The following is a 22,316-nucleotide window of genomic DNA, read 5'->3' on the forward strand; positions in this document are numbered from 1 at the left end:
AATTGAGTGATGTAAAATTGCCTCCTGTCCTTTTTTTTCTTTTCAGATGTGCTCTAATATAGATCTCAATTTTTATATCCTTTAAGACATCAGAAGAGGAATGACTCTGCGGTAACCTTACAGCCCCAAGATTCTTTTTGTGCCTTTAATTGGGGGAGGGTTTTAAAAATGTTGATTTCAAGCACTTTTTATTTTTTGCAACGAATTCATTATGCACCATTTTTACAACATTTTTTTGTCTTTTTTTTTTTTTTTTTTTTTAATCCCCATCAATTAGGTTTAGGGTGGTTTCACACTTGCGTTTTTGTCTGCAGCGGTTTTTTTTCCAAAAAACGCATGCGTTTTTTTTCCCTATATTTAACATTGAAAACGCATGCGTTTTTTGTGTACGCGTTTGGTCGCGTTTTGTGACGCATGCGTTTTTTTACTGCATGCGTTCATTTTCTGAAATGCTACTAGTAGTATTTTTAGAAGCGTTTTTTGGACCAAAAAAATGCATGCGTTTTTATGCGGGTTTTTTTGGGTCAAAAAATACATTGGAGTCAATGGGGACGCATGCGTTTTTTGGTGCATGCGTTTTTTGCGGTAAAAACCGCATGCGTTTTTTAATAAAAAAAAACAGAAAACACACTGATATGCCACCCCCCAACATAAAGGTGATAAAGGGAACCTAACCCTACCCCTAACCCTAAGGGATCCTACCCCTAACCCTACCCCTACCCCTAACCCTAAGGGACCCTACCCCTAACCGTAACCCTACCCCTAAGGTATCCTAACCCTAATCCCTTTATGGTTAGGGTTAGGATCCTTTAGGGTTAGGGGTAGGGTTAGGGGTAGGGTTAGGATCCCTTAGGGTTAGGATCCCTTAGGGTTAGGGGTAGGGTTAGGGGTAGGATCCCTTTAGGGTTAGGGTTATGATCCCTACCCCTAACTATTTCTGTTTATAGTGGGTTTTTTACTTTATTTTGGTGATTGGCAGCTGTCACACATTTCTCAGCATGCATTCAAAAAACGCAAACGCATGTAAAAACGCATGTAAACGCGTCAAAACACCGCGTTTTTTTCACCACATGCAAAAACGCATGCGTCAAAAAAACGCAGCGTTTACACGCGTTTTTTCACCATGCGGTTTTTGCGTTTTTTACCGCAAAAACGCACCCCAAAAAACGCCAATGTGAAAACAGCCTTAGACAGTGGTTTTCATAATACAGATGTTTTCGACTAATATTGAAACTTTTTTGCAAAGTAGTTTTTGCTTTTTATTTGCGCAGTGGAATACTTGGAACATCTCGTTGAATGTATTGTGAACATTTACAAAAATAAAAAATAAAAAGAACTTTCTTTTATGCCAAATTCATTACAAAAAATGTGCGCAATTTTGATTATTATGGCGCAAACTAGTTAAAGCGCACACAAAATAGACTTAAATAGCTGCTGTTGATGGATGAGGGTCAGTTTGAACCCACGGTCTTGTTTTTTAATTTAGTTTTTTTTTTGTCTTCTATATCTAAAATATAAAGTGCTGCGGAATATGTTGGCGCTATAGAAATAAAATTATTATTATCAAAACCCAAGGAACCATAATAACAGGAATAAGTACTGCCATCTAGTGGCCATCCAGAGTATTAAAACTAGATAATATATATGAAAATAATAAAGAAAAAAAAAATCCCAGCTGCTGTTTATCGCTTAATTGACAATATGATGGCATCTTGATCCGCATAACTGAGCTAAACTATTGTGGGGACAATCCGAAGCAAATTATGGAGCTGGTCTTCATATAGCAGAATGGATAAAACACACTTTGAAGAATATTTTGGTCACACTCCTGGGAAGGTTACCTAGATCGGCTATGCAGCACTGTCCGTTCTTCTTCACTAGAATATTCTTGCTTTTTAAATCCCGGTGAGCGATGGCAGGCTTCCCCTGTGTACCGAATATTTCCACGTGTAAATGTGCTAATCCGCTGGCTATGGAAAGGACGACTCGGAGACAGGTCACCGTGTCCAATGTGGTTACTTGCAAGTAATCGTAGAGGGATCCCATTTCATGGTAGTGCGTAATTAGCCACAACTGCGTGCTGGAGTTTCTGGAAGTCATATCTGAGGCAATGAAACCTGGTAAGAGAAAAGCAGCGAGAATCAGACGATTCCACGGGATCCCATTTCACAACACGTATGACGAGTTTACTGGGGAAAAAAAAACAAACATCCAATTACACTTGTATCCATGGGTTGTGTTTGATAATGCGACTAACTAGGCTGCAATACCTAAAGCAGCCCATGTATAAAGGGTGGCGCCGTTACTGACATTTCAAAACGTCGCTAAAACTAAATGGATTTCCATTGCGGAACTCGACAGACATCGTAGAGAGTCAAATTCATAGAGCTCTATGTAGAGATTCATTTTTGCATTTGTGGGGCTTCGCAAAATTCTCCAAAATGTAAAGAGCCCCATTTATACTACTAATATGATTTAAGCTTATTGCATGCCTGAGAAGCCAAACAGGCTAATCCGTCACTGGTCAAGCTCCGAATAATGACCCAAAGAGGCGGGGAAAAAAAAAGTTTAAAATTGATACTCGCCTCTCGGAATGGCACCGCTCCTCTGTGCTCAGCGCCATTTTTCCCCGCAGTCTCCTGACATCAGGCAGTGACATCACGTGAGCAATGCAGCCAATCAGCATCCTCTGATCAGCCGCGGGGTTCACATTCCACGAATGATGAGAAGATTTATTTCAATCAGGTGAAAAGTGAATACGGCAGCTGATCAGCGGCCACTCACATGATGCCGGATGTTGATGACCGGCGGTGGACACAGCAACGAATACAGATGAGTGTTCCCATTAATAAGGCTGGGAGTGGGCGTATGAGGTGGGCTCAGAGAGGAGGCCACTCCATACCAGGCAGATAATCGCTGCCTCCAACGGCCACGGGTGGAGCACAATCAGTGATGGCATCATTCACAGCGCCATCATGGAGATGCACCGTTCAACATGACCGTGAGCTGTGGTGCAATTACAAAAGTACCAATGGGTCCCTGTGGCACCCCGGTAATATACAGAAACTGTGTTTCCTAAGAGACTAACAAAAGTGAAATAAATAAACATGGTTTTAAATATTTAAAAAAAAATTTAATTAAAAAATAATCAAAACCCACCACCTTTCCCTCCATTACAAGTATAAAAAAATTCTAACAAATTCTGTATCAGTGCATCCCAAAAAAGTCAGATCTATTGCAATATAAAATGCACTATTTCTTTTTCCTTTTTTGGGAGGTGGGGCTGAATTCCACCTAAAAAAAAAAACTGAAGAAATGATGATAAACATCACATCTATTCCATTATCAGCAGGAGATGACTAGGACTGGTAACCCTGCAGCCAGGTAGTCCTCCAGATTCATTCATGGGCTCTGTATTATGACTCCACCAAGCAATGGTTTGGGACGTGGTAATCCAGAGGGCAGAATCCCAAGTACTGATAGATCTGCAGCAGATAAAACAGTGGATTTTATCATAACCGCAGCAAGCAGCCCAGTAAGTGTAACCGCTGGAATCAGGGTATCTGCCCCTACATCATGTTGCTCTCAGACGAGGAAGCAAATTGAGTGTCAGGGTGCTAAAAATAATGCAAATGCATAAACAGAGGATATCTATGTACAGAACCAACCATAAAAGTGCAAAAATACAAGAAAAAAAATAAGTAAGACAAACCCTAAGAGAAGCAGCATTTTATTCCATAGACGTCTAATCCCAGAGGTGATCTCAGTAACCAAGTGTGGCATATTTAAGAGCGGAATCTCAAGTACAGACTCATTCTGCACCTCGCCTCCCGGTTCCTGGAACGCTTGGTGTTAAAACCTAAATCCCACTATTAAAAAGTGAGAACCAGCAGCAGTACACAATCATGCCCAGACAGTAAGATCCTGCTTGTAAAACAGGGCGACAAAGTGGAGCGGAGATTATACTGAACGCGAGATCTGAGCCCAGGGCACTGCGGAGACACTCGAGTCTGCAGATTTTCTTTGGAGGGTGGTGATAATACGTTTCCGGAACCTCAGTGCAGGCAGCGATTTCTTGCTTTGCTGCTCTGCTGTCTGAACATGCAAGGATATTTATAGGGAAAAAAGGAAAATCTAATGAGAAGGAGAAGAAAACAAAAATGTCTGGAATGCTGGGATGGGTTAAACAAAAGGATGAAGGAAAACAGAATTTTTTTTTTTTTTTTAGGCGTGAAGTCTGTTCAGTAAACACAAGCCTGGAGTCTTGGCCCAGATAATGGGCGGAGGATGACATGACCTTGGGTTAGAGGGAAAAGTGGGGCAGGTCAGTTAAGGGGTATAAAAAGATAGGTTAGGGGAGGGCATTTGTCAATCCCGCTCATAGGAACCAGTTTTACAGTTCCGCTCGCCCTCAATAATTTCTTTTAAATAAAGGATGGTTTTATTGGGTTATGGTGGCCTGGGGAGATTGGATGTCCTTGAAGTCTTCTCTAAATTGCTCCAGGTCACTCATCCGAGTTATGTCTCCCTTCATTTGTTGAAAAATGTGACTGGTGTTTTTTTGAGACCCTTGACGAGGGAATGTTGGTTCCCTGAAGTCTGGAGAAAGGAGAAAATGGTTGTGGTTATGGTGCTCCCGAGCCCCCAGATGTCTTCTTTAGCTTGGTTGGCTGTCAAAAATAGAAGGGACCCCACGCCATTATTTTTTTAATTATTCATTCAAATAATTAATAAATACAGAATGGGGACACCTCTATTCTTGTTAACCAGCTTTGCTAAAGCTGTCAGTTTTGCCAGGCTGGTTATCAAAAATACAAATTAATCAACATCATTTTTTATTTATTCATAGCTCAGGTGGCGGCTGATGAATATTCTCATCAGTCCCTGGCTGCTCTCAAAGTGTTCAGTTGAACAGAACTCTCAACATTCTCCCCTGCTATTGCTGATCGCAATGTGTGCAGGGAACAATGATGTGAGCTGTCTTCAGCATCCAGCGCTGGGGGATCAGTGTGAACAGTACCGCTGATTCCCAGGCGATGGTACGTGTGATACTGATGTATTAAAACACACGTACACGGATATCTCCGGTACTGTTTTCTTTCAGTAACGGAAATATCAGGACGTGTGAAAGATACCTAAGGCAGTGTTTGCTCCCGCTGCTGCTCCTGGTGTCTGTCATTACATCAGCAGCCGCTCACTGACAGACCTAGGGAAGCCGTGAAAAGACGGGTGCCATTTTTAAATAAACCGCAGGGGGTTTTGACACCTAAAAATACTTTTTACTATCATTTTCATGTTCTCTCTGGTCATGATGTGCAGCACAAGAAGTAGGGAGTACCGCATCTTAGAATAACGCAGCAGGATTGAGTTCACCAAGTGGCAAACGTAGCTCACACCCAGTTCACAAAAGCCGTAAAATATATATATATTTTTTTTTTTTCAAAAACGCTCTAAAATCAAAATTTTTACTTTTCACTGAAATTATTTCAAGAAATATGAGGCTTCCAGCTGGCAATGCCCATGCATATCAATTAAAAAAAAACGGAATGCTCACCAGATTGACAGAGCCAAGGCTCGGGGAGCTGTAGATTGGTACTTTTCCATTAACAGTAGTTGCTATTAAACAGTTACTAAAACAAGTAGCTGCCTCGCATTCCCATCAGCTATAGCCATCTGGCGAGAACGCAGGACGGGCTTCTGCTAATTAAATCCTCACTCTCCCAAACTGAACGCTCAACCATCTTCCCAAAAGGGCAGGCCAAGAATCCCGAGACACTCGCAATAACCCATCTACAGTTGGCGGTAGGACGCGTCCAAAATTCCGGATGTCATGGACTTAATGCAGCAAAACCTTTAGTCTGCAGCAGACAGCGAACTTGTGTACGAGCGTATGTGTTACCACGCCGGGGAACGCTTACCTAGAATGTTTTCATGTCTTAACAGCACCGTGTTGTACAATTCAGTCTCCCTGAACCAGGACTTCTCGTCTCGTGATGAGAAGATCTTTACCGCAACGCTTTCTCCTTGCCAATGGCCTCGCCATACTTCTCCGTAACGACCTTTACCTGGAGAGAAAATAAAAAATTAATTTTTTTTGCAACTCACTGAGCCATCCTAATGGGTTCACATTTAATGCCATGGACATAAAATTAAATCTAGTTGACGCTTTGCATTTTTATCTTTCAAATATGGCAAATAAAGCCATTTCCATAAAAAGGGTCAATGAATCGTCAATCAGACTTGTCATTCATATATGGAGACTGAGTGGATTGGACGTTGGTTTTATGGGACTTAAAAGGGGTTGTCATTAGTGATGAGCGAATGTGCCAAGATAGTGTTAGCCGAGCATGCTCGTGTGCTAGCAAAGTGACTTTGACGTGCTTGAAGAACATTTTCGAGTGCATGTGTCGCGCTGTCGAACAGCCATCGGGACTCGAACATATTTTTCGAGCACGACGAAGTCACTCGGCTAGCACACGAGAATGTTCGGCTAACATTATCTTAGCACATTCGCTCATCAATAGTAGCCACACATTGACAAGGCAGAAAGAGCCAGTTAAAGTCAGAGCTTCTTCACCCCCCATTTTGTGCATTAGGTGACACTAAAACAAATGTTTATCTCTGCCATGATCTGCAGGGCGACACACGAAATTAAAAAAACTCAACCTCCTATGAACAGTGGATTACTCAGTAATGGCGCTCCAGCATTGTAACCTGAACCTCTTGGCACTGTCACATATTTCAAAAAGGTAATGAATGGTAATACGTCTTACATTATCACTCCGTGTCAGCAAACCCTGAACCCTCCTGACAAGAATTTTATAAACTGACACTCGTTAAAATGTTGGAGCTTTGCACAATAGAAAAATCCTTGCAGGTCTACAGTAGTGAAAGAAGCCTGGACCGTGCCAGCGCTTTGTTACGGGACTTGGCTGCTCGGCGCGTCCTTCATAAAGCGGTGGAATAGAATGCAGCTTTTGTGTCAGCGCTTGTTCTGACTTTACCAGTCTAGCAGATACATTTAGCCCAAGGAAGGTGCTTGTTATCTACTTAAAACTAGGGCTGGCGTCATGAAGAATCAGGACGTTCAGGTGCAACGTGCAGAAATCCAGAACACGTAAAAGTTATCCTATTAAAAACCAACTATTTTAAAAGTTCTTTACTTTAAAATAAGACAAAAAAATATATATAATCAGGCCAAATGCTATTTAGATAATTCAGATCTGTGAAGTATGTAAATAGCAGTGCATGCTTCCATATTTATTCTGCCTGAGCCACAACTTGCAATAATTTGGAAATTATGCAAATCTACATGCAAGAAATTTGGAATCTTTTAATAGAAATGCAATTTTTTTTTTTTTGTCATGGCTCAAGAACATTGTACCCAGAGTGCCGCCAATCTCTTCCTACGGCCGGGATCACACGTGCGAGAAACTAGCACAAGTCTCTCGCATCAATACCCGACACTGCCGCCGGCACTCGGGACTGGAGCGCTCAGCTGCATAGAAATACATGCAGCCGCACACTCCACTCCCGAGTGTCGGCGGCAGTGCCGGGTATTGAGATGCGAGAATCGTGCGAGTTTCTTGCACGCGTGACCCCAGCCTACCTACTGGTATCCCCGATGCCTCTTCCGATTAGTCGGTCTGGACCAACCCCATTGCTGTGACGTGACTAGATGAGCGAATATACTCGTTACTTGAGATTTCCTGAGCACGCTCGGGGGTCCTCCAAGTATTTTTTAGTGCTCGGAGATTTAGTTTTCCTCACCGCAGCTGAATGATTTACATCTGTTAGCCAGCATAAGTACATGTGGGGGTTGCCTGGCTGCTAGGGAATCCCCACATGTACTTATGCTGGCTAACAGATGTAAATCATTCAGCTGCAGCGAGGAAAACTAAATTTCCGAGCACTAAAAAATACTCCGAGGACCCCCGAGCGTGCTCGGGAAATCTCGAGTAACGAGTATATTCGCTCATCACTAGACGTGACCCATGTATGATATCAGGCTCACTAATGAGAAGAGGCGCCGGGCATGCCAACAGATAGAAGGAGGTTCGCAGGACTATGGTTCAGTGGTCACAGACTACCAAAGTAGCCGGAGGACCAGAGTCCAGTGAATCTTTGTGATTAACGATAGTAAGGCATAGAGGATAAACCAGCATTCAGGACCCCATTTATAAGTAAAACAACTACGAATAGTATCTTTCTGCTGAAACCAATATATCCATGCATTAGGCCATATTACCCCACTAGTTTTACAGTCCGTGTATGGACCAGCCATCAGTCTCCAAACCCCAGTGGTGTAGCTAGAGTTTTATGGACCCTGATGCAAAAAAAAAAAACAACCAAGATGGATTCTGGCCCCCATCTACATGCTCGTCAGATGTATTAGCCCTTGTAGCATTCTAAACCCTATAAATACACAAATGTTGCCCTCCCCTACAATGTAATAATGACCCCATCCTGTGCCCCTTCCAGTAATAACGTCCATCACCCAGGCCTATCCTGTAATAATGTTCCCTGTTCTGCAACAGTTTGTAACACATTTAAAAAGATAAAATAAATAATAAAAAAATCTTTGTAACTTCTTCCACAACGTGCAGCGTTCTCTTCTATAGCCGGCACCTGCATTCTACACGCATGCCTGCTATGGGCGACGCATGACATATCGGTACGTGCCGCCTCTGATCGGGCGGCAGGGTGCATCGCAGGGCAGGGAGCTGGCGCAATACATTTCAGCTAGCGCACGTCCAGCTGTATAGGAATATTACACACGTTGCTGGGTTTTCCTGCAAATCGAAGGGTTTTTTTTTTTTTTTTTTTTTTAATTAGGACACCCAATGTATAGCTTTAAAGTCTCACATTTAACATACAGGAAAAAAAATGAATATAGAAAATAAGAGGACCTTGGTCATTCTCATCCATAACATTTCCAAAAAAAAAAAAAAAAGTACTAACCAACACATTCCGCAAGGGTAATCTGGCGAGCCACTGTTCTCTGGACCAGGAACGGAAGCCCAGACCCGCTGCCAGACGTGCACGAGTGATCCAGCAGATCCTAGAGAAATATTACAGATGACAAATTTTGCTTTCTGCATTTGATGAGTAAGAAAAATGCACAAAAGTGACTATCAAATGGAACTGCAAGAAACAGGACAAACTAAGTGATCATTCTTTCTTGCCACTAGGCGGCAGCACTGTGCATTCTACTCTTAAAAACATAAATATTTCAATAAACTGCTAGAAACGATGAGGATTAGACAGAAACGATAGGACGTCTTTTCCTTCATTTTACTAGCACATAATTCATCTAGCGTGGCTTGTAGGAATTAACTTTTTTATTTTACTAGAAAGAACAGAAAAAAATGTTTTTCAGTTTCATGAGAGTTTATTTTACCGTTCTCTACATAAACAACAAAGTTACAGAGATGAAACTTTACCCATCATATAAGTGTGTTATGTTTAGATTGAGGATGGATCGCTTATTTAAACAAGTTAATCCAGTTATATATGAGCATTCTTCTACCCATTCGGGCACGTATTCTTGTCCATAGGGGGAGGTATTACAGCAGGAAGTAGAAATACTTAAGGGATTTTACCATTTCAAATATTTATTGCATATCCACAGAGGTCCCATTAGTGGGGCTCTGGTCTTATCTATCGGTAGAACACGGTATACAGACCCGTTGGAACAATTTCCATAAACTTCAAGGGAGAATTGAATGCATGCATTATAAGTTATGGGAGGTATGGAATGGAAAGCGTTGAGCAAGGAGCCATAAATCTCCAATACAGTTGCGTGAAAAAGTGTTTGCCCCCTTCCTGATTTCCTATTCTATTGCATATTTATCACAAATGTTTCGGATCACCAAACAAATTTAAATATCACACAAAGATAACAAGTAAACATAAAATGTAAATTTTATATGAAGGTCTTAATTGTTAAGGGAAAAAGAAATCCAAACCTACAGGGCCCTGTGCGAAAAAAAGGGTTTGGCCCCTAAACCTAATAACTGGTTGGGCCGACGTTAACAGCAACAACTGCAATCAAGCATTTGCGATCACTGGCAATGAGTCTTTTAGAACACTCGAGGAATTTTGGCCACTCATCTTTTGCAGAATTGTTGTAATTTAGCCACATTGGAGGTATCCAAGCATGAATCACCTTTAAGGTCATGCCACAGCATCTCAATCAGATTATGGTCAGAACTTTGACTAGGCCACTCCAAAGTCTTAATTTTGTTTTTCTTAAGCCATTCCGAGGTGGAATTGCTGGTGTGTTTTGGATCATTATCCTGCTGCATAATCCAAGTGCGCTTCAGCTTGAGGTTACCAACACATGGCCGGACATTCTACCTCAGGGTTTTTTGGTAGACAGCAAAGTTCATGGTTCCATTTACCAGAGCAAGTCTTCCAGGTCCTGGAGTAGCAAAACAGTCTGAGACCATCAAACTACCACCACCATATTTTACTGTTGGTATGATGTTCCTTTTCTGAAATGCTGTGTTATTTCTACGCCAGATGTAATGGGACATACACCTTCCAAAAAGTTCAACTTTTGTCATGTCAGTCCACAGAGCATTCTCCCAAAAGTGTTGGGGGATTGTCAAGATGTTTTCTAGTAAAACTGAGACAAGCCTTTATGTTCTTATTGAGTGGTTATCGTCTTGGAACTCTGCCATGCAGGCTATTTTGCCCAGTCTCTTTCTTATGGTGAAGTCTTGAACAAACACTGACCTTAACTGAAGCAAGTGAGGCCTGCAGTTCTTTTGATGTTGTTGTGGGGTCTTTTGTGACCTCTTGGATGAGTCATCGGGTAATTTTGGTTGGCCGGTGACTCTTGGGAAGATTCACCACTTTCATATTTTACCATTTATGGATAATGGCTCTCGCTGTGGTTCGCTGGAGTCCCAAATCTTTAGAAATTACTTTATACCATTTTCCAGACTCATAGATCTAGAGTACTTGGTTTCTCATTTCTTCCAGAATTTCTTTGGATTGCGGCATGTCGTCTAGCTTTTGTGGAACTTTTGGTCTACTTCACTTCGTCAGGCGGGTCCTATTTAAGTGATTTCTTGTTTGAAAACAGGTGTGGCAGTAATCAGGCCTGAGTGTAGCTAGGGAAGTTGAACTCAGCTTACCAAAGATATGATAAAACACAGTTAATTGATGGGAGGTGTGCAATCATTTCTTCACACAGGGCCCCGTAGATTTGTATTTATTTTTCCCTTAATAAAGACATTCATTTAATTGCATTTTGTGTTTACTTATGTTATGTTTGTCTAATAAAATTTGTTTGCTGATCTGAAACATTTAAAGTGTGAGAAACCTGCAAAAGAATAGTAAATAAGAATAGGGGCAAACACTTCCACACAGCTGTATACGAATTATCCCTTTATGGGGTTAGTCCAGAGTGCTTTTATTTGGTCTAGAAGAATTGCCTCCCATCATTGGGCTACTTCTGATACTGCAGCACATCCTCCTTCACTAGAATAGGTCTGAGCGTTAAAAGGAGTCTTTCAGCACAAAATGACCATTCAAAGCAAGCACAGACGCTCATGGGCACCCTTGTCATGGCCTAATGGCTCATTTCAACTTCCCACCTACTTGTATCTATCTTACATCTATCTACACCCTTCTCTTCCTAGATCTGGCCTTATGAGAAGCACAGGAGGGAGATGGATAGAAAAGGTGTGGTAAGGTAGAAAGATTGACATCTGTTTGGCCACACCAAGGGTGCGCTGTCCAACTGTGCTTGGTTTGAACAGTCATTTTGTTCTGAAACGCTCCACTTATTTTTTTGGTGCAGAATGGGTTCTGAATCATAAATATTTAAGGTGCTCAGAAGTAAATAATAGAATACTTTGGTAGATAAACTTCGGCACTCAAAGAATATGATTCGTAAAGAATATTTTAATCGAAAAGACCCAAAAAAGGAACAAAAAGTTCATCCAAAGAAAAAAAATAGATAATATTCATAGCACAATTTGGCCTAGCAAGGCCTTTTTCAAGAAATTTCTGTGTACATAATGGATACAAAAAAATTGACACATTAACATAGTAGATCAAAAGAATGAACAAACACTAGAAGTACTTCTAGTCTTTATACATTCTTTTGATCTACTATGTTAATGTATGTCTTTTTTTGTATCTATTGTGTACACAGAATTCTTGAAAAAGGCCTTGCTAAGCCGAAACGGTGTGTGAATATTCTCATTTTATCTTTGGATGAACCTTGTTCCATTTTTGGTTAAAACATACTTTACAAATCATCAGTGCCAAAGTTTATCTACCAAAACAATCCATTTATCTTTTACACGGAAAATGTGTAAGAGCAGAGTTGCTTCTAGGAAAAAATAGAGAAATTTTTTTTTTTAAATAAATAGGTAAAACGAGTCGGAAAGCAACAACCACTTTTTGAAATCCAAAACATCCTTACAGCAGTTGTAGTTTTCCTTCCCCAGCTATTCTTAGCAGCATCCACGGAGAAGCGTTTTACCCAACCACTAATGAGCTCAAGTATCTTTTCTCAAAAGTGAAAATTCAGAGTTTAGAAGTCCAGGAAAAAAAAAAAAAAAAAAAAAACAACTTACGGCAAGCGTGCTATCCCCCACATTGGATGCGATCAGCCCGTCTATAGTCCCGTACTCTGCGTCTCGAGTGCTCAATCGTTCCATGTGACGTTGCTGAATTTTTCGGAAGACCAGCATGGCCACAACAGAAAGCACCACCAGAACAATGACAGGAGCCAGGACAAATATCGCTAGGGTCTCCATGCTGTAGTTTAACGCCTCGCCATGCAGCGACTTCCCTAGATAAGATAGAATATAATATTCAGTGACTTTGTATGATAAGGTCGTGTGGCACAGAGCGCAATAACTTCGATTTCACACAGTTCTACATAGCAGTGAAGAGTCCTTGAAAGATCGCGCTTTCACCTCTGTTACATTAATGCAATTATCCATTAAAATTGCTGTGACGCTGGCTTTTATGGTCAATTCAAATATTTAATAAGTCGGATCCGCAGGCCAAGCTAATCCTATAGAGAAACGAGTCCAGTGCTTCAACCTCATCTTTTTATACTCAAAACACCACCTCCACAAAAGAAGAGGCATATATGAGGGTGTCGAGTTCAAGTTAGATTATCCCCGGCCGGTTAGTACATAGCGGTCCATACTCGGACCAAGAATGCCGGATGTGTCAAGCTGGCATAAGAGATACCCCTATAATAAGTTGAGAAAGATGATAAAGAGTGATGAGCGAACGTGCTCGGACGAGAGGTTATTGGAGCATGCTCATGTGTGGTTAGAGCGTCTTTGGTGTGCTCGAAAAATATGTCCGAGGAGGTCAGTATGCAGCAAACCCATGTAGTAAAGATGGCGGCAACACAGGTCTTCTTAGTATTTTGCACATGTGTTGCCACCATCTTTACTACATGGGTTTCAGCATTCCTTCGGAGACCTGGGCAGGTAAACACTGCGGCCCCTTTTCTGCTACATTAATTCTTGAATTGTTGGAGGATTTGTAGTCCTCTTTTAGCGGCTTTGCTATTAAGTTCCAATTAAACACCTTATCCCAGCACGTTTACTCATCACTAATGCTAAATAATCAATTCTGAGCTCGTAACTAGAGCCCAATAAAATGAATGGGTGACTATGTAATACATGGGGTCTCAAAAGGAGGAATGGTTTTCCTTGTAGAATGTGCCAATCTGCTGAAAGGAGACTTCTAGGACATGCAATGCTCCACTGGGAAATTAAAAATGCAAATATCAAAATATATTTGCACATGTAATACATAATCAAAGTGGAACGCAACAAAGCAGGAGTCGCAGTCTGCAGAATCTTTGTGCTTCAATTCATAAAAAGAGGTGACGGAGCCCTGATAGGGCATATACTAAGGGGTTAGCCAGCTATTGTAAGCCGAATTATCATTTTTCTGACAACCATCTAACGTAACATATTGGGGCTTTAATGGCATGTTGGTTGCCATCAAGTGGTCTCAACAGCAAATTTACGGTAACTTAGACATGGACTAATAATGGAGTAGGAGATATAGCGCTGCATAAGCAGCGGAGACACATAATTTGTCATTAAAAGTCCAGAAAAGGTGGATGATAAAGACTGCCACATTGGTCAACACACAACTTTCCCCCAGGTCACATATGCATGAGCTTATAGCAATAATTCTCTCCGAACCGGTCTGAAGATGACAATTCAAAGACCTAAACTGGCTATGTTGAGGTTTGAAGGCCACATCTAAGCATTCGTGAAACACAGTCCAAGTACGGTTTGCGATGCCTGGACTGGCCGCGGGTCTCCTGATCGGACCTCGGCAGCCTTGTATTCGTCCGTGAGTCTCGACAACCTAACGGGCAATCTAGACACCATGGTCCGAAAACTGGAAAAATTAAGACATTCGAGAAACAATTCAGGGGAAAGGGTCCTTAAAATGAAAAGAAAGAAGATATTCCTTCTGGATGCGTCAATGCCTCCATTTACGAAGCATAAATAACACAACAGCGATAGAGGTTAATCGGGTTTTGATTTTTTTTTCTTTACTTGGGAGGAAAATGTAGGTAACAAGAAGTGACAGTTTTATATTGAAGAGTAATTGAGGAATGTTTTATTCCTTGAAGTAGATTATATACTTGTGCTACCTCCTGGGTTGTCAACGCAGAAAGCAAATTATGGAAATAATTTAGCGCCGAAGGATGTAAATAACTACCGTATATACTAGAGTATAAGCCGAGATTTTCAGCCCATTTTTTTGGGCTGAAAGTCCCCCTCTCGGCTTATGCTCGAGTCATACCCGGGGGTCGGCAGGGGAGGGGGAGCGGGGGCCGTGTAATTATACTCACCTACTGCTGGCGCGGTCCCTGGATGTCCCTGCTTCTTCCAGCGCTGCAGATTCTTCCTGTACTGAGCAGTCACATGGTACCGCTCATTACAGTAATGAATATGCGGCTCCACCTCCGATAGAGGTGGAGCCGCATATTCATTACTGTAATGAGCGGTAACTGTGACCACTCAATACAGGAAGAAGATGCAGCGGTGGACGAAGCAGGGACGCAGCGCCAGCAGTAGGTGAGTATACGGGGAGGGGAGTGCAGCGCTGCGCGATATTTACCGCTCCTCGTTCCAGTGCGGCTCGGTCTTCAGCGTCCTCTGGCTGTAACGCTCAGGTCAGAGGGCGCGATGACGTAGTCAGTGCGCGCCCTCTGCTGAACGTCAGTGCCGAAGACTGAGCCACACGAGGAGCAGGTAAATATTGAAAGTGCCGGGGTCCTGAGCAAAGAGAGGGGAGTATGTGATTTTTTTTTATCGCAGCAAAAGCATATGGGTCAAGTGGCTGTATGGAGCATCTTATGGGGCCATAACACTTGTGCAGCATTATAAGGGGCAAGTGGCTGTACGGAGCATCTTATTGGGCCATAACACTTATGCAGCATTATATGGGGCAAGTGACTGTATGGAGCATCTTATGGGGCCATAACACTTGTGCAGCATTATATGGAGCAAGTGACTGTACGGAGCATCTTATGGGACCTTAACACTTGTGCAGCACTATAATGGGGCAAGTGGCTGTATGGAGCATCTTATGGGGCCATAACACTTGTGCAGCACTATAATGGGGCAAGTGACTATATGGAGCATCTTATGGGGCCATAACACTTGTGCAGCACTATATGGGGCATGTGGCTGTGCGGAGCATCTTATGGGGCCATAACTCTTGTGCAGCATTATATGGAGCAAGTGACTGTACGGAGCATCTTATGGGACCTTAACACTTGTGCAGCACTATAATGGGGCAAGTGGCTGTAAGGAGCATCTTATGGGGCCATAACACTTGTGCAGCACTATAATGGGGCAAGTGACTATATGGAGCATCTTATGGGGCCATAACACTTGTGCAGCACTATAATGGGGCAAGTGGCTGTATGGAGCATCTTATGGGGCCATAACACTTGTGCAGCACTATAATGGGGCAAGTGACTATATGGAGCATCTTATGGGGCCATAACACTTGTGCAGCACTATAATGGGGCAAGTGGCTGTATGGAGCATCTTATGGGGCCATAACACTTGTGCAGCACTATAATGGGGCAAGTGGCTGTATGGAGCATCTTATGGGGCCATAACACTTGTGCAGCACTATAATGGGGCAAGTGGCTGTATGGAGCATCTTATGGGGCCATAACACTTGTGCAGCACTATAATGGGGCAAGTGACTGTATGGAGCATCTTATGGGGCCATAACACTTGTGCAGCACTATATGGGGCAAATATCTCTATGGAGCATCCTATGAGGCCCTTATTACCCTTTAAGCAGGATTATATGGGGCATATTTTAATATGGGGCATATTTTAATATGGAGCATCTAATGGGGCCCATCAAACTTTATGGAGCATTATATGGGGCTCCTGATTCACTATGGACATTCAAAAACACTTAACCTACTGATGTCTCAATTAATTTTACTTTTATTGGTATCTATTTTTACTTTTGAAATTTACCGGTAGCTGCTGCATTTTCCACCCTAGGCTTATACTAGAGTCATTAAGTTTTCCCAGTTTTTTGTGGCAAAATTAGGGGGGTCGGCTTATATTCGAGTATATACGATAACTATAATCATCTTACTAAGAAACAGGATACAGACTTCTGAAACCTCTGCGTCTTCAGCGAGCAACGGCCACATACAGGAAGAAAATGGCCACATAATGTGGGGGAGTGGTGTCCGAAAATGTTGTAGAACAGTGGGTTTTTTTTCCTTTTAATAAATGCAGATAACTCTGGAGCATTTATATTTGCGCTGGCGACAATTTTTTGCTTGACACGGTTGTATTTGCCCATGTCAAAATGAGCCAAAACTTAAAAACATTGTGGCGTAAAGCACGATATATTTATGACTGCATAAACAAATGTTGAAATTTCGATTACAATCAGCCATTTAAAAAAAAAAAAAAAAAGTGGAGCAAATACATTAATGTTGCAGCTATATTTAACATGCATAGAAATCTTACGATTCTGTGCGACATTTGACATCTTGGTCTACTGTTTCCTAACATTGGTAATGTACCAATCAAAATGCATTAAAAGCTATATAATTTTAATGACATTCGACACAGGTATCAAAACGAACATGTACCACCGTAATTACAAAGCTGTGACGGCGCAAAGTGGCACGAAAATTTGGGTGATTTTTCAGAAATATATAGAGTGGCAGAATTTATAAGTACACTAGCTTTGCACAAATTATGCAATTTTTGAGATATTAGAGCCAACATCTTTAGGATAGGCTTTTGTCGCATTAGAAAGGGCCAGTTCTCAGAGGAACACTGTCTGTTGCCCATAGCAACCAGAGCCCGGCATGCTTTCAAATCAGCCTTCGTAAAGTGAAAGCTGCTCTGTGATTGGTTGCTGTGGGCAATAAAGTCAATATATAAATATACCGTATATACCACACACACATAGCCTGCAAATGTGATGAGTAAGAAAGAAATGGAGCTATGACTCCATGGCAACAGTAGGTCAAACACGTGTAGTGGCGAATCAAGGCCTACTGGGGCCTTTTACCCCCGCTAAGGGAATCGCTTTCCTAAATGTTTATGGGTGGACGTTCTCCTGACATCAGCACTGACATAAAGCAAAGATTTGACGAGCCTCTATTGTGCCTAGAGATAAGTGGCATAAGAGGCTGCCATTTTCCCTTTCCCCATACCATTCCCATGCTCATTTGATCATACATATTTATGGTGGACTCTAGACATTTTTCAGGCAGCCATGTATATTTTATGACAAGATTATTACAGCACAACGTGCATATAGTAAAGAGAGAAAATATAACCTTTACTTGGCAAGTACGCTGTAATGTTCATGTTACAGAGGTCACTCTGACAGCACTCCACCGCCTGGTCAGGGGACGGAGGGGTCTTGCAGGTCATTCGGCCTTGCTCGTAGACTTGAAAGCAGCCTTTCTGAGAAACCAGTAGACCGTCGTTTATACTGAGGGAGGCGAAGCATTGCTGTCCGTAACAGTGGTCTCCACTGCCGCAGGAGACCCCCTCGCACACACATCGATATTGGGCAGAAGTCACCTTTACCTCCTCATCTGTAGATAGAAACCAGAGTATTAGTAGCGTCATGAATGATACGATCACGGACAGAACGATAGTGGGTGCAGTCGAACCCACCATTACCCAGTAACCTAGGGTGGCCCAAAAAGGTCCTTTTAGCCAATATAAGAGACAACTAATACTATTAAAGACAGAGCCGTGATAGTTGAGGGGGCCTGCTGGAAATTTTGCATTGTGCCCACAAACTTCCAAGCTGCAGCATTGTTTTGACAGACAGGATGTCCTAAACTAATTAAAAAAAAAACAGAATCTAATAAATGTTGCATGTTTATAGGAGGTTATTCAGGTGATTAAGACTCATTATTTGTTCTTAGGAAAGATAAGCAATATCACATTTGGGGGTGAAGAGGTGGGAGAAGCAACTCCCAGCAGACCACCGATATGATGGTTGAAGGAAATGGAGTGCTCGAAGTTTCACCGCTCTATACATCATGTAAAAATATTGCAATCAATGTCTCAAAGTCAACGCGAGGGAGCGTGTAGTATCATCTATAGCTAGTGCACAATGTATGGAGCCCAGACTTAATTCTCAAGACTCCCCTCCCCCATTACAGCGATGTTGTTACCAGGTCTCCAAGTGCTAGCATGACTTTGCAATGCCACTTGAGCCCTGCAATTAATCAGTGCCCAATATTGGGCTGCGCCGCTGCTCAGTTTGTCTGCGGTTCGTCCAAAGGAAGTAAAAGCGCAGCAGGTACTGATTTTTTTGCAGGGCTCAAATGGCATAACAATGTGACACAAACTGTGGTTGAGACAATGGAACGGTGCAGTTGCGGGAGGGGACGACTACATTTTATTTTACAAAGGGGGAAGACTACATTCAGTAAGGTAATCCAGTTAGTAAACAACCCTTTCAATTTGGGGTTGGGAAACTCTCCGTTTTAGTGAAAATGTTATCAGAAAATAAGGTACTGTATACAAGTTTGCAGATTTCAGATTTTTTTTTTTTTTTTTTTTTAATTAATCTGGTAAATTGAAGAAAAAATTATTAATTTTCACACTGGCCACTAAGCTAAATACTAAACTCATACTTCCAGTTCCATAGAGATCACTTTTTGGCAGTCTTTATCATTACAGGTTGGATTACAAACACCAAAAATAACACAGAATCCATCATTCACAATACGCGATGCCAGAGTTCACCTTCTGACTCCCCTTATAACGACCTTTCGTCTAGATCAGAGTATGTCCAGGAAAAAAAAAAAAAGTCAGAGCCCACCTTTTGCTGCTCATGTGGTTGATGTACGGAACAAAGAGTTGGAGTCTAAATATTAAGGATAGTTGTTTGATGTATAGTAAAGTAAATAAATCCTCAAAAGGAAAAAAAACTATACTTAAACGAGTGGTCTGCTTTAGAGAACACTTTTTTTTTACTTAAGTGATGCATATCACATCAATGATTTTTGCAATTGGGTTTCATTCAAAGTTTTGCACCGTTTGTTGCAATGCCTATTGCTAGCTGCAGAATGAGTCAACTGAGAATTAGTCAGTCCGCTCTGATTGTGACAGGAAGTTTGTAACACTGTCTTTTTTCTGAGTTCTATCCAGCTCACCACATCAAAGCTTAACATGCAGGAAAACAGAGCTTGTAAGGCTGTATTGTATTTTCGTGCACGCAAAACACATGAATTCATGCAAAGTGTATGTGATTTATATAAATCTCCATGCCCACTGCTTTTTCCAAGGAGCAGAAACCCAATAAAAAAGGCATGTGATCGGCAAATAGCTTTAATAAGACCTTATTAAGAAAGTGAAGTAACAGGAAGCTCCCAAAACCAAAAGATACTCTATTTACAACATGACAAATTAAAAACTTGCAGAAGAAGAACGTGTTAAAAAGAGGCAGTAAAGAAAGGCAAATAAAAAAACCTAATTGATGCAAAAATGCCGCAAACGAATCTGTATTAAAACCGCACCAAACAGTCATTGCGGGGACAAAAAAGACAAACATTGCAAAAATTTTAATGTAACCAAAATTGCAAAAGTGTTTTTTAGCACCCAAATACTTGCAGCTAAAAATATATATATAGTTAGTGTGTGTGTGTGTGTGTGTGTGTGTGTGTGTGTGTGTGTGTGTGTGTGTGTGTGTGTGTGTGTGTGTGTGTCTATATATATATATATATATATATATATATATATGAATCATCCGCAAACCTAGTTAAATAATAAGTAACATCGTCAATGCATTCTGATGTTTTCGAAATAGGCAAGTTAAAGTGGTAAGCCCATGAAGGACATTGCAGACATAGCTGAGGAGACAATAGACTTTGTAATGTCCCTTAGATGTTAAAAATCTAAATGTATACCCTGCTGTGCTGTAGCGGACACCGTGAAGGTCCAGAGCTTGGACCGGGCAGATAACAGTAATAAAATCAGACTTTGAATTTCCCATTTCTAAGCCGTCAGCAATATTTTATTTTCAATTTTGTTTTCCAAGCCGCATTCTGAAGCGCCTAACAGCAGGAGGCCTCATCCATCTGGAGAATATTTACAAGGATTTATGAATTCTGATTCATCCGCGCATTCCCCGAGTTTGCAGTGATAATATTAGCAGTCTATAATTTTATTTCTGCTCTCCCATTTGTAGCGGGATATGCTTTGCACCTGGGCGAGGGTTCTATTAAGCGGTTGTTATTATTATAGGTACTTTGTATCATTCTTTTCTTTTCAACGGTAACAATGGCCAGAAGTATTATGCTGGAGATGGAAATTTATATTCAAGCCCCGTAGGGGGTTTAAAGACTAACATGAGCCGCACTGCTGCTTGAGAAATAGGCGCGAGAGCAAGTTTAACTTAACGGAGCTGCCCAGGACTAGTAAAAAAATAATAAAACATTTGCCGTCTTTCCAGGAATCGCTCACCAGCTGTTCATGGGCGGTGTATGACATTACGCTACAGCTCTATTATCTTAATGAGAAAGAGCTGCAGTACCAGACCCAACCCATGGACCGATGTGGCGCTGTTACTGATAAGACTCCTGTTTGTAGTCTTGGAATTTTTTTTTTATTTTTTTTTTTTTTTTTTTAATGCAAACCCAGAAGTAGATCAGCAGGAAGAAATATTGTAAGTCTGGCTTCATGTCAGAGTTCCATGCTCCATGTTGTAATTTCCAGACAGAAACGTAACATCTTTTTTATGCCTATTAGCACACACACGGGCTACAACTGCCCTAGTTTAAAGGGACTGTCAGAATGACTGTTCAAACTGAGCCGAGGGGCTCCGTGCACCATGGCGTGGTCAAACATTTAAGACTCCTTCTCTCCTGCTTGGTTTCCATCTATCTCGGCCATAGCTGTCAAACAAAGAGGGGGAAGGCAGAGAGAGAGGGAACAGAATTAAGGTTTTTGAGTTTTTTTTGCGGACTCTCAGTTGCGATAACCAGATAGTCTATGCATCTGGTTATGTTCTATGCATGAAAAACATAGATGAACATGTACGTGAAAAAAAACAAGACGCCTGACTGAGGCCATATTCAGAACATGAAGGTGACAAGTGATCCTTCTCTGCAGTGTCAAACAACAAGTACAACTCTACTTCCACATGTTTAAAATCAACCGTAAGATTATATTTCACATTTTATTGGACAAATCTCCCAACGATAAAGTTTTTTTCAAAACTAAAAAAAAAAAAAAAAAAACTCAAAATGTACTGTTCCAAAGATTTACAAATTATTATGCCCAAGAGTTTCCAAATGTTTTATAGGTTGTACCGAACTAAAAATGGCCATTTGTTGAATTTGTAGCATTAAACAGGTCACATTTACTGAAATCAACAGCTTTTTCAATCAAAAGCATCTTAACAGACCAAGTTATATGTTAACATTCTTTGATATCAATTGCATCCATTGAACTTGTGTTTTTTTTGGATAGTTTCTGTTTGAATTTCTTTGCAGGATGTCAGGATAGCCTCCCAGAGCTGCTGTTTTGATGTGAATTGCCTTCTAACCTCCTAGATCTGGTTGTGGATTCTCCAAAGGTTCTCAATAGGGTTGAGTTCAGGGGAGGATGGCGACCGCACCATGAGTTTCTCTCCTTTTACGACCATAGCAGTCAATGACTTGGAGGTTTGGTTGCAGCAAGAGATGATGCATTATCGGTATAAAGATAATTTGGCTACGGATGGCACGGTTCTTCTTTTTGTACCATGGAAGAAAGTGACAGTAAGAAATGCTATAT

General features: G+C 41.4%; 1 protein-coding gene across 4 annotated transcripts in view; it reads right to left on the minus strand.

Moving 5' to 3' along the window:
- The window catches only part of ACVR1 (activin A receptor type 1), a 74,664-nt gene that overhangs the window by 11,419 nt on the left and 40,929 nt on the right, over positions 1 to 22,316 (minus strand). For 2 of the 4 annotated variants that reach the window (XM_069732970.1, XM_069732969.1), the window contains exons 3-7: positions 17,852 to 18,115; positions 12,597 to 12,814; positions 8,962 to 9,061; positions 5,919 to 6,065; positions 1,842 to 2,117 (exon numbers count right to left, since the gene is read on the minus strand). In XM_069732970.1, the coding sequence (XP_069589071.1) occupies positions 1,842 to 2,117; positions 5,919 to 6,065; positions 8,962 to 9,061; positions 12,597 to 12,814; positions 17,852 to 18,115 (1,005 nt within the window). The remainder of the gene's footprint in view (positions 1 to 1,841; positions 2,118 to 5,918; positions 6,066 to 8,961; positions 9,062 to 12,596; positions 12,815 to 17,851; positions 18,116 to 22,316) is intronic. The other 2 variants (XM_069732971.1, XM_069732972.1) reach the window with 1 other exon arrangement.

The sequence above is a fragment of the Ranitomeya imitator genome, chromosome 7, assembly GCF_032444005.1.
Source record: "Ranitomeya imitator isolate aRanImi1 chromosome 7, aRanImi1.pri, whole genome shotgun sequence".
In the NCBI taxonomy this organism is placed as follows: Eukaryota; Metazoa; Chordata; class Amphibia; order Anura; family Dendrobatidae; genus Ranitomeya; species Ranitomeya imitator.